The 12514-nt window shown below is 35.1% G+C and overlaps 1 protein-coding gene across 5 annotated transcripts in view; it reads right to left on the minus strand.

Annotated features, from left to right (window-relative positions):
* The window catches only part of TBC1D5 (TBC1 domain family member 5), a 318698-nt gene that overhangs the window by 112675 nt on the left and 193509 nt on the right, over positions 1 to 12514 (minus strand). For all 5 annotated transcript variants that reach the window (XM_082754395.1, XM_082754394.1, XM_082754396.1 and 2 more), the window contains one exon: positions 9561 to 9733. In XM_082754395.1, coding sequence (XP_082610521.1) covers positions 9561 to 9733 — 173 coding nt within the window. The remainder of the gene's footprint in view (positions 1 to 9560; positions 9734 to 12514) is intronic.

Consider the following 12514-nt stretch of genomic DNA (forward strand, 5'->3'; position numbering starts at 1 on the left):
AGTCAAGTTGTCCTGTACTTCCACTTCACTGTATGTGCGTTATTGACACCTGATATTGCATGTCATACCCACATGTACTTGGTTAGGGGAAATGGAATAAACCAGAAGGCCTAAGCTTAAAATCTAACAGCTCACACAGCATTTACTGATGTAAGTTGTAAACAGTTAAGGACTGTGGTTATACGTTGTCTGAAATTTTGATTTGAGCACTGTTAAAATATTTAATAACATACAACATATTACATTTTCTCTGCTGCTACATGTGGTTATGTGTACAGATTTATCCAAGGTATCAAAATGTTTTTGCAAACCTCTCAACTTTTGCTAATTAAAAACTGGTAGCATTATTTTTAGGAGTAACAGTGAGCAGAAACAGGGTGGGATTTCACCATATCATCCATTCTATTCTATTCTATTCTATTCTATTCTATTCTATTCTATTCTATTCTATTCTATTCTATTCTATTCTATTCAAATTAAAGAACAGCACATATGAAAATAAATCTCTTCTAATCCTTTCTTTCAATATCAAGAACAACAATTATCTTGCTCGTGTGGCATTCAAAGATCACTGTATTGGACACTCCAGATTTCAAGAATAAAAATATTTATCCAAAGCTAACGAGAGAAAGCATGCTAACATGGTCCCAGTTTCATAAAAGGTGATGAGAAGTAAAGAAAAAACAGATAAAAATTATAGATGCCAATGTAAGGCCTATAAAAAGAAACAGTCTCTTCTGTACTTCCCAAGCTGATGTTGCTAATTTCCTGGTGATGCTGTTTGCTCCTCTGAAATCTGGGAAGAATTAGCCTACTGTTGTCAATACATGTCAATACATTCAATACTGAATAACAAGGCCTAGGTGTGAATAACAAGGCCTATACTGCCTTCTTTCCTTATAAACAGCATTCTCTAGAAATTTGAGGAAGTTATCATCAGCAGTCAATAAAAAGCTGCAAACAGCATGTTAAGAGTATTTTCAGAGAAACAAAATAGAAAAGCAACACCACTGACTTTTAGTAAAAATTCAAGAGTGAGTCATTCATTGATTTCAAAATGTGTTTGAAATCAGCTCCTACTCTTGCCAGTTTTTGTTATTTTTCACTAAGCAATTTTATTTTGCAGTGTTGTGCACAGATTTTCTCTTCCTGCCATAAATTGTGGAGCCTTCAAGCTAAGTTATATAACTTAACCCTTTAGGGCCTCATGCCTACATTCAGTATGTGGTGTGATGAAATACTCTGATTATTTTTATAGTGTTAGTTTGCCAACATAACACTATTTTTAGAAACATTTATCAAACATCATTTTTCACTCTCTACCTAAAGACTGTGAATTCATATAACTGCAAAAGTTACACAAAATCATGCAACCTAATTAACAGCACTGCTTCAGAAAAACCTATTCCTGTGATCTGTGTTAATGGATTTTATTCTTTGGATATGGCTGGCCTGCTTTAATATTTCATAGGATACTTTTAAAAATTCTTGCTCAAAAACACATTTTTGAGCCAGAAAAGATGCTCAAGGCATGCAGTTATTTGGAGCAATTATTTTATTTATTTTTTTATTGCTGAAGCTTCCTCAGCTAATGCATATGTTGGAAAGAGGTTCACAAGGTCATGGAGAACTATTATTGAGCTTGCCCTTTTTAGAAGTTAGGACAGTCTGTGGTGTTATTTTCAGAGCAGGACCTTTTTGTACTGCATACACTTTCAACACTGACATCTATTTATCCAAGTCTAGAACTCCCAGTAAAACAACTATGTTAGAGAAGACTCAAAATATATAAACCATGTTATATATATATACATATATATATGAAATATATAAACCATGTCTGTAGAATCCCTCCCTTCCATTTTTTTTTTTTTAAACTAAAATCCCTCACCTCAGTCTGTAGCATTTAGTTAGACTGGAGAGAGAGTGAGAGAGAGAGCACTGTCCATAGAGATAGAAATCACTGAGGCAGACTGACTTGTCTAGCTGGCAAACTTATTTTTGTGGGGACAATGCACAGAAGGGAAACCATCTTCTTAATGCTGACCTTGAACAGCTTCCCTCCCTCCCCCCCATCCCCTGAGGTTATCTCCATTCAAGAAAGCAACCAGAGTCTTCTAGAGAAAATGCAGACTAGCTATTATCCAGAAAATTATTATTTCATTACATTTTGACAACATTTTAATTGGGAATGAATTGTGCTTTCAGAATATAATTTTCTTCTAAAACTAAGGCCTCAGATGAAAATGACCTAGAAGATCTTGATTACTAACATGTCCTCCTAGGCCAAGGGAGACAGCGTGAAGACCATGCTATCCCTGAAGTTGACATCCTGCTTCCTAAAGGATGTCAATTATTGTTTTTTTGTTCTTTTTTTTTTTTTTTTTCAAATGCAATTCCCTGTCATTCCCCTCCCTAGTCTTCCATGAAAATTCAAAATGGCTTAGTTTATTCTGACATGGAAGAACACCAAAGTATTAAAAATGTTGACTTTTAAAATGAAATCTAACTCCTGTGCTTCCAACAGGTCTTGGTTGTGCATTTAAGTATTTCATTCTCAGTTGTTTAAAGATCTGGATTAAAATTCCTCTTATCTGCACCAACCAGTTGATCCCAGCTGTGCTTAAAGAACACAGTATAATTTTTAGTTTTACAATTTAGTCACCATATTGTGTTTAGGATGTCTTGCCATTACTCTTGCTGAAGCTTTTCTCTGTATTCTAGTAGAAGCTCCTCTTTGTGCGGATATTTTTTATGTGCACTTGGACAAACATAAGAACCAAAAGATTTTCAGTGACCTTCTGTCTGTATTAGTCTTTAGTTTATCAAGACTCTTGGGCATTAGCCTTTATTTTAAGGACTGATGATAGGATGATCTTCCCCTCTGGTACAGTGCACATGGTTCTATTCATTACTTTATTATCAGCTCTAATAGTACGTCTTCTCAAAAAAATAAAGGGTATACTAGTAACATATGCATGCATGCCTATACTGACTTGAATCAGACCAGGTAAGAATAAGCAGTGAGGTCGAAGCACTGGTTGACCAAACCATGAATTAGCCACAGACTGGATTCTATGGGAAATGCGTTGATTGCTAGCAAATGCTTAAGTTCAAGCTGCTGTATTTTCCCTACTAACATTAGATTAACTTGGACATGTTAGCACAATATAATTTTTTTTTGGCATATGCTGAGGTAATTGTTTCCTGCAACAGATACTTAGCCTATGTTCTGCTACATTTTCTGTACCCATTTGTAACACCAGTTTTCTAAACTAGGATTTGTGTCCTTGAAAGAAACAAAATGATGCACTAAATTAAACTGCACTGGTTAGCTGGAGAGCTAGTGTGATTAAGTATAAAGAAAGCAAAGAGAAGTCCATACACAATATATGGCACCTTAAATTCCTTGCTGGAGTAGAACTTCTCTGTTCATTGTTCAGCTTTTGTAGCTATTAACTAAAAAAAAAGACTGACTTTCAAACACCTGTATTTATTCCTACTGAATTCATCACAGGTTTCAGAACATACTTATTCTATTCAAAGCCACTGGTATCTAAGCCTACTTATGTTTAATGAAACCAGATTTTTTAAGGGTGTGTGACAAAAGCAAAAATGGAAGCTTTCTTGTTTGTTTCCTTCCCCATAAAAGATAATTCCCCATGCTTCATATGGGAAGCACATCACCTGCATCAAGGAACAACATAATGACAAATCTGCATTCCATTCTCACAGCCATCCAGTACTACTCATTATCTTCTCAGCACATAATTATGTGGCAGGAGAGTAAAACTCAGATGAACACTTTTGACACCTCAGCCAATTCTTCATTGTGTTTATAGTGGGCTTTCACATTATGTATATGTCCAAATCTTAAGTCTTAAGTAAGTCTAAAATACTGTTTGTGAGAGTGGAGAAAAAGGATGTAATTGAGAAGTTCATCATACTGCAATGTTCAATATAATATACAGTAAGAATGGATAAGGCAAGTGGCAAATAATTATAACAAAAATTCAATCAACAACCGGAAAGCTTTCTGGAGGAACTCAACAATAAGCATCAGATAGCTACCATGTAAGAAAACAAAAGGTGGGTACCTCATTTTAAAATAAAAGAAAAGCAGCTTCTACAGGTAAGTAGCTTTGCTTGCTTCCTCAAAGTGAGATATCTACCCTGATGCTTCAAGAATTGTCCACGTTTACTTGCACAGAACAATCCCTTTGAGTCAGTAAACCATTGCAATTCAACAGATACATCAACAATAGTTGAGGCAACTCCTCTCTCCATCAAAATATATTTCTACATTAGATTCAGAATTGTTTTCCGCTGTCACTTTGCTTTTAACTTCCAGTTTTCTTCTTATAGTACTTATTTCACTATACAAGACTAAACTGATAAAGTATTCAGATGTCTCACTCAGTTCCCAAAAACTTCATCCAAAATGCCAGTAGCCTGTATCTCCTTTTCATTTGTGGGAGTAACAGAGGATTGTAACCTTTCTTAGAAAGGCCTGTGTATCTGGCATTAAATCCTTGCAAGTATTCTAATGATAGACAGGCTAGGACTTGCATAGCATTAAATCGTTTTTGTACATAATGCTTTAAGTCAAACAGAAAATAAATTCATGACGACTTACTGTTTGCTTAGTCTTAGCCACTGATAGATACTAAAATATTTATTTATTTTAATAGCAAAGCCAGATTTTGGTGGTTCCCCTACTATATGCACAATAGATCAAAGTTGCTTACACTATAATTGTTGTCCAATTAAGTGATGTCATTGGATTAAAAATTAGAGAGGAATTGTAATAAACCTAGGCATCTGGGATGATCTGCAGAGCTTTTTTTTTTTTTTTTTTTTTTTTTTTTCTCTCCTTAGCAAGACTGATAATCTAACTGATCTACTTTTTTTTTTTCTGGTGATCATGAATATTTCTCCTTATTCTGATGATTGGTGGGATTTTTTTTTTTTTTTTTTTTCTGGATACGATGTATATGATTTATGTTCCTTTTCTGCATTGGTGAAATCCTTTACATCCTCCCTCCAGAGACCAATATGGTTACAGAAAAGAATACTGCCTGGTACCATAATGGCATGGGAGAGAAACTAAAACAGGTGGGCGCCCCACAGCAGTGCTCATAGCAAAGCAACTAAGAATAGTAATAGTGGAGCAGCACATCTGCTGTTGACTTTGCTGTAACATAACCTTTCTAATGCTAGCTTCAAATGTACTTTGTGACTTGCTTTGTATCCTTCTCTTCATTTTTTCTCCCCTTTTCTTCCTGAAGTATAATTGTGGTACCAGCCTAAAGGGCTGGATCTGAATCTCCAAGCACAGCACCCAGTATGTCCATCTGACTGATCATCAGAAAGCAGAGTGGCAGTGGGAGGCAAAGTCACTAGCTTTGAATGTTGTAAGAAGGCCTTTTTTGTACAGAGATTAAGCTATCATGAAATATTTACGCTCACTTCTGCAAGTGCTTTATTGTCTGTTGGATATGTACTTAGAAAGAATTTGCTTAACCAATATAATATCAGCATATAATCTGCCATCAGCCTTATGATGCAGAAGCTAGTGAGTTTATGCCACCAGTTAATTTTTGTTCTTAAATAAAGCTTTTTATACTTATGCCTTGTCATTAGCATTGTGTGCATTATTTCTTTACAACCACATCATATTTACATGATCCGGCTGTACTTATTGCATGCAGTTCTGTGAGAATTTCATTTGATGTAATATGGATATAATCCACTTGGAAACCCTCAGTACATAAAATAAAGCAGTTATAATGATATTATGAGGGACTCTCCCAATTGATTAAACTTTTAAGTGAAATCTAACATAAATCCTCTACTAAAAATTATTGTAAGATGAAGAAAAAGTCTTAAAATACAGATATCTGAAGACTTTCTTTAATCCTTGTCCTGTTTCAAGCTGGGAACGTGACCTGCTTAATTTGTCACTGCAACCAGTGGTCACTGCAGAAACTGCAGAATAGTTTTGCAATAATTATTTTGTACTTTGACATGAATTAGATGTAAGGGTCAAAGAAATTAACACTAGAATACCATTTCATCTAGCACATTAATCTTTTTTAACTCATCTGATTTTATAATTAAACTGAATATTCAATCTGTCAACCCTTCAGAGTATCTAATCTTTTTGTGCAATTTTAGCATTTTTTGTTTTTATTTAGGGAGAAGTTTATTATCAGGAAGCATGTCACTGAGCTGTTAATGTAATCAATTCAATTTTACTTTCAAACCATTCTTGTACTTTACTTCACAAAGTAGAAAATTAGATATGATTAGATAATTATTATAGTTTGGTTAGACTGTGTGCAATTTGCAGTGCTACCAGGAACGTTAAACAATGTTATTCTGCAAAACACTATCTTAGGGTCTAAAAACAAACCAGAGACATGGCAAATAAAGAAGGCTAAAGAATGGTACGACAAAAGCCTTTATCTCCGTATTGCTGGTTCCATTTTGGCCGATATTAATAGCAGCTGAAAAATTATCACTGGGGTATGCAGTGGCTGACTGCAAGTGAATGAATCTGGGGTCTCACAAAATTTCCAGTTGCAAAAATTCTAGCGTTAAGGCTACTGCATGTAACAAGAATTTGCATCACCAGAGAACGAAAGTATGGCACAGCCAGGACACTAGTGTACCTTAGTAGATCTAACTGGGGTTCTCTTTTTGCTCAGCAAGGAAATGAGGGAAGCCAGGTAATGTGGAGCCTGCTGTACTCTAGAAGATAAAGCAACCCACTCCCTGAGCTATAACTTCACAAAACAGAAAGTACCAGAGAATAAGTTTTCTTTTAAATCACAGGTTACAGAGGAATAGCATCTGAGAAACACCACACTGAGTATACTTTCCCACAAAAATGGTGTTACACTTTCACACCAATGGACAGCAATGATATTTAATGAGTTATACCACAAGTATGGTAATGCCTGTTAAAGTTGCTCTTGTAAGCCTGTAAACATAACTTCGTGAAAATTTTGTGACCATTTCTGAACATGGAATTGTACAACAGACTAGGATACATGCTATCCCAGTCTATTGTTTGAAAAAAAAAAAAAAAAAAAACCAAAAAAAGAAAGACTACTTGTAAACATTAAAGGTTGAAATCAACAGTATGAAAATACAAAGAGTAAACAAGAATTGTTTCTATCTTTCCACAAAAGGTTATAAACAGATGCAAAGTATGAAATACTACATTTTTAAGTACACTGCAAAAATTGCTCAGGCTAGGGAAGACTACCAGTACATACAAGTCTTTTGTGTTGGTACTTTTCTCCAGCAGCTCCATTATATCTTTTGAAGGAAGTTCCTAGTCTTCCTTCTACTATGCGTGTATTTTTTGACTGATACGTATCACTCAAATGATTCACATACAAATTTTTACTGTTGCCAAATTCAACAAACGTCAGGAAAATAATATATTTCAACAAAAACTTACATAAATTCTGAATTTGGGTTATACTGAGCAATTATTAATAATCTATTATGTTTAAGAAATGCTGTTTCTAGTTCAAGAAATGTTAAATACAGGAAAAGATCCAGCATCTGAGTCTGTCAAGCTGGTTCACTAATGGAAGTTGTTATTCTGAAGAATTCAGACATCATTAAATGTGAGAATAATACAACAGTCATGTTCCTTTCTCCTTTTTTTTTCCTGTTCTCTATATTAAATCAGAAGTCGGAGAATGATATGACCTCACTTGCAGTCTACTTTCCTCTTTTGCCAAAGCAGACTTGTTCTTTATAATAATATCCACTTCTGAGAATCTGTCTTTAAAATATTCTGATGGTTTTTCCTTTTTTAATTTTGATATATCACTTTACAGTCTAACAGCTCCCTGTTAGTAAGGTTTTCTTGATAGTCAGCTTGAAGATCTTTCTCATAATTCATTCCTTTAACTGTAAATTTCTTTATTCAGATTCAATTCTATTTATGCCGCACCAGACTGCACTGTTCCTCTGCTATTATAATGCCATGTTTTGAGCTAAAGTCTAATTTTTTTCTTTCAATTATTTCTGTTACTGAAAGGCAAAATCTTAAACTGAAGTGAATACCTACAATACAAATTACTTTTGCCCCAGAATATGTTTGCAAATCTCTGAGGTTTATCTTATTTTCTGTATGTTTTCATAAGTCTTCAGAAAATAGAAGCACTGTCTTTGTGTTTTCCTTGGTGTTTACACCACCTACGTATTCATTGCCACTCCTGAAATTTATTAGCAATGCCTGCTTTCTCTTCTAGACTACAGAAGATATAAAGAAAACTCACTACTCCACATTATGCAAAAAATACTGCAATAAGACTGTTTGTCCTCTTCATACTTTAATACCTTGAGTTTCCTTAGTTTATTCTTCTGCTGCCTGTAGACCATTCCTACCAAAACTATTGAAGTTTTCAAGTATTATGTTTCTCTTCCTATGCTCCTTTTAAGCTTGGGACTACTATTTAGCCTCAGTTTGACCCTTTTCTTGAGGGCGGTACTGTATCTCAGCATTTTTCCAGTTTACGGTAACATCAAATTAGACTTTACTTGCAAGTATTGCATTTATGGCCTGACATTTAGACAGTCTCATTTTCCCTTCTTTTTCACGTTTTCAATTGAGTTGTTAAATATAATTCACAATTACATATGGCAATTCAAACCTACAAATGAAACATTTTTTGTGATTTAAAGCAAAGTCAATGTTAATTTTAAATCACTGCAAAAAGTTAGAAAAAGTACAAGTCTCATTTTTCTGCAACTGTAAATACAGCTTGCTCCTTAGGAATGATCAAAATGAATCAACTGTCTAGAATTCCAGACTATGAAGGCAAAATTATTTCTCAAAATCATAGGCAATTCACAAGTCCTCGTGATTCTTACAATTTGCATGCTCTGTATTGACCCAAATTGAATATAGGAGCCATAAATAGTTTGCATACAATGCTGTGAAAACATTTGTGGACAAAGACACCTCCAAAGTCGCACCTGACCTAAAAATCCCCCACAGAATGGGGACACATAATACAAAGCTACCTGAATGGATGTGAGTCACTTTAACAAAACAAGGACTACCTGAGCTGACTCCACATACAGAAACTTTATTACCACCATGCCATAACTTTCAACATGTCCTACCACGCCTATATTGCCAGTATCCAAACCTCTATTATTGGAATAGAGAAAAGTTCACTGATAGCAATTCACCAATTCAGGTGACAAAATTAAGCAAACAAACCATTCAGCCATTAAGCTTTCCCTCTTCCCCTTCAGTATGTACTGATGTCCCACCACTGCACTGGGAATCTCTGTCAAGCTCTCTAATATATAGCTGAATGCACTTTATCTGCATTAGGAATGTCTCTGTCACAAATACAACAGTGTGGTTTCATTTACTGTAATGTAAGTGGAGTAAGGTCTAAGAGAAAAACAGTACTTCTTTTTACTGCCATTCCTCTAATCTTAAATTTCAGGACTAAAATGTCCTCAAACAATGAAATAAATCTAGAAGGAATTAAATTAAATAATGCACTGTAAGCACTTACAGTCCATAAATCTGTGGAGCAATTTCCAGTCGGTTCAGATGCATGTACAGCTCAATATCATGTTTCTTCAGCAGCTGATCCTGAATTTGGTTTACTTTAGTTACAATAGCAATAGATGGGCCTAAGTCTTGTGGCCTTGCAAATGGCATAGGTGTAATCATCACATCTTTCTCCTGCAGACACAGAAAAGAGGAAAAGAAAAAACAACATCCTTTATTATTTAATTACATGAAAGAAATTTATTGTCTTACTATCACTGGCTTTCAAATAAACACAAAAACACCAACAGCCTTTTTTTTTTTTTTTTTTTTTTTTCTCCAGCAGAAGAGTAATTTCAAGTATCTCCTTCTGGGGCACCTGTTGTGGGATTCCCGTTCCTGGGTGTTCCATGGTTTACTCCCTCCTTCTCCAAGTCCAATTCACGTACCTGCTTTACTTTTCACACTTTGACAAAGTGATGACAGCTTTATTTTATTTTTGTACTTGTCAGTCCAGAGAAATGCATATGAATGGTAACACTGGAGAGAATATATACCCTTAGAGGACAATAAATTGCATACCAAATAGAAAATAACTATTTTTTGAACAACACTTTCTCAACAGGCTTCTCTTGCTCAGAAAATCAAGTGGCTCAAAATCCACACAACTTTAATAAAGCATCGGAAAACCTTTAAAACCAAAGAAAAGTGCGATGAACCTCAGGACTAGGATGCAGCTGGCTGGACTGAATGGTTGTGCTAACTATGTCATGATCTGTAACATGACACACACAGGTGAAAACAGAGGAAGAAAACTACTATATTAGCATACTTGAATGTGATGTGACTTTAAATTTGTTCTTTTTGCAAAAGAGTGAATTGTTACTGAAAAGAAGTGGAAAGCTAGAAAGAAATGCAGCAAATAATTAATTATACTAAACAGGAAATTTGTAAAAATGAGGGCGAGGAATAAAAACAAACAAATCAGGCCTAACAAGAGAAAGACAGGGGAAAGGCAAATGGAGAATTAACCTGTCCAGAACGATGCTGAAGTTACAGAAGAGGAACATTTGAAACAGTTTGAAGAGAGATTTCGCTAGGACTTCTTTCAATTTCTCATCTTGACTCTCAGATCTGAAAGCCTCGCTTTAAAAAAATAGTTATTATTTTTCTATACTGTTGCTTAGTATATTGATTGAGAATCATTATTAAGGTCAGTGTTAATACTTTCAAATGACTTCATTACTTCTAAAATTGCTGAAAGACATTCACTTGTGAAGAGTGCATAATTTCCAGCACTCAATAACAAATAAAGTATTTTTTGTTGTACGAACTATTCCCAAGGTTATTTCTTGTAGCTATAGACCCTCTTCAGTCCCATTCTCTATCATAATTTTAAGAGGAAGAGATGTAACCATACTTAACCATTATTTCTAACACTGTTTAATATTCAAAAGGGCAGTGAACATTTAATAATTTCTACCCAAATTCAATAAAAATAGTTTTTTGTTAATCTGTCTGAAATATTTTTTCTTAATTATTCCATTCTGCACTGCAAAAAATATTGTATGGTGCTGAGCAGTTAAATGTTTTTATTTAAGGATCTGATAAATTATATCTTGAAATCTGTGTAACTGTTGCTTTGCTATGTCAACTTCAGCAAAGGGACTGATCTGTCTATTACAGTAGAGTGGTTTTTGCCATGCTGCTGTGGTAGCAAAAGATACTCAATTCAGATGATCTAGCAAATCACTTGACCAAAATTCCTTCACAGACTATCAAATAAACCTCATTAAAATGGCATAGTTTCATTCAAAAAAAACCCTCTTCTGTTCTGCCAAACAGAAATTTAAAATAAAACACCTAGCATCTTAGGGGCTATGATGAAGTACTGCCTATTAGTTAAATACTGAAATTCTTTATAGCTGCAGTTGAGAAAGGATGTTTCTCCTCCTTTTTATTATTTATTTTTTAATTAAGTAAACAGTTGTTTTTCAGTTTTTAATTATAAGCAGAGAAGAATACACAGACTGAAGAGTTCTATGATGGAAAGCATGATAATAGCTACGTAGAACATGTGAATCACGGGTTGTATGTAAAGAAAGCATATTTGAATAAGCATTTGAAGAAATACTGAAAGAATGGCCTTCATGAAAGAGCCACTTTATTCAAATAAAACAGATTAATCAAATTTAGCATTCAAGGCAAAAAACATGCAGAGAAAGTAAATGCAAGTCTGCTGTGATGTTAATTAAATCAAATGCATCTCTGAGTCTGAAAAGAGGACTTCTATTCCCTTTTCTAAGAAGAGAGAAAAGTAAGAGTGTTGACTCTGATGCAAGATCATCAGAAGCTAGTGGTTCTAGCCACTAAAAGGAAGGGCTCACCAGAGCAAATGGAGATAAACCATCTCTTGCTTAGAGATGGTTAACAAGCTGCAGAAACCTTGAATTTTCTGCAACGTCAACAAATAATGTAGGTGTCCCATACCTCCCCTTTCACCCCCAAAATGTAAAGAATAAATATGCCAAATAATTTGAAGTAAAACCACTTAGATTTTCCATCAGATTTGAAAGAGGAAAGAAAAGAAAGTGTTTTTGTTTTGTTTTCCAAGCAGTGCTACAGGCTGGGAGATGAGTGGTTAGAAAGCTGCCTGGCAGAGAAGGACCTGGGAGTACTGGTTGATAGTTGGCTGAATATGAGCCAGCAGTGTGATCAGGTGGCCAAGAAGGCCAACAGCATCCTGGCTTGCATAAGAAACTGTGTGGCCAGCAGGGCTAGGGAAGTGATTGTCCCCCTGTACTCAGCTCTGGGGAGGCCAAACCTTGAGTTCTGTGTTCAGTTTTGGCCCCTTTTAGGGACCAAAAAAAAAAAAAAAAAAAAAAAAGGATTGGTTGCCCAGAGAAGCTGTGGATGCCCCATTCTAGGAGGTGTTCAAGGCCAGGCTGGATGGGGCTTTGGGCAACCTGGTCTGGT

This window comes from Aythya marila (genome assembly GCF_965140915.1).
Source record: "Aythya marila genome assembly, chromosome: 2".
Lineage (NCBI taxonomy): Eukaryota > Metazoa > Chordata > Aves > Anseriformes > Anatidae > Aythya > Aythya marila.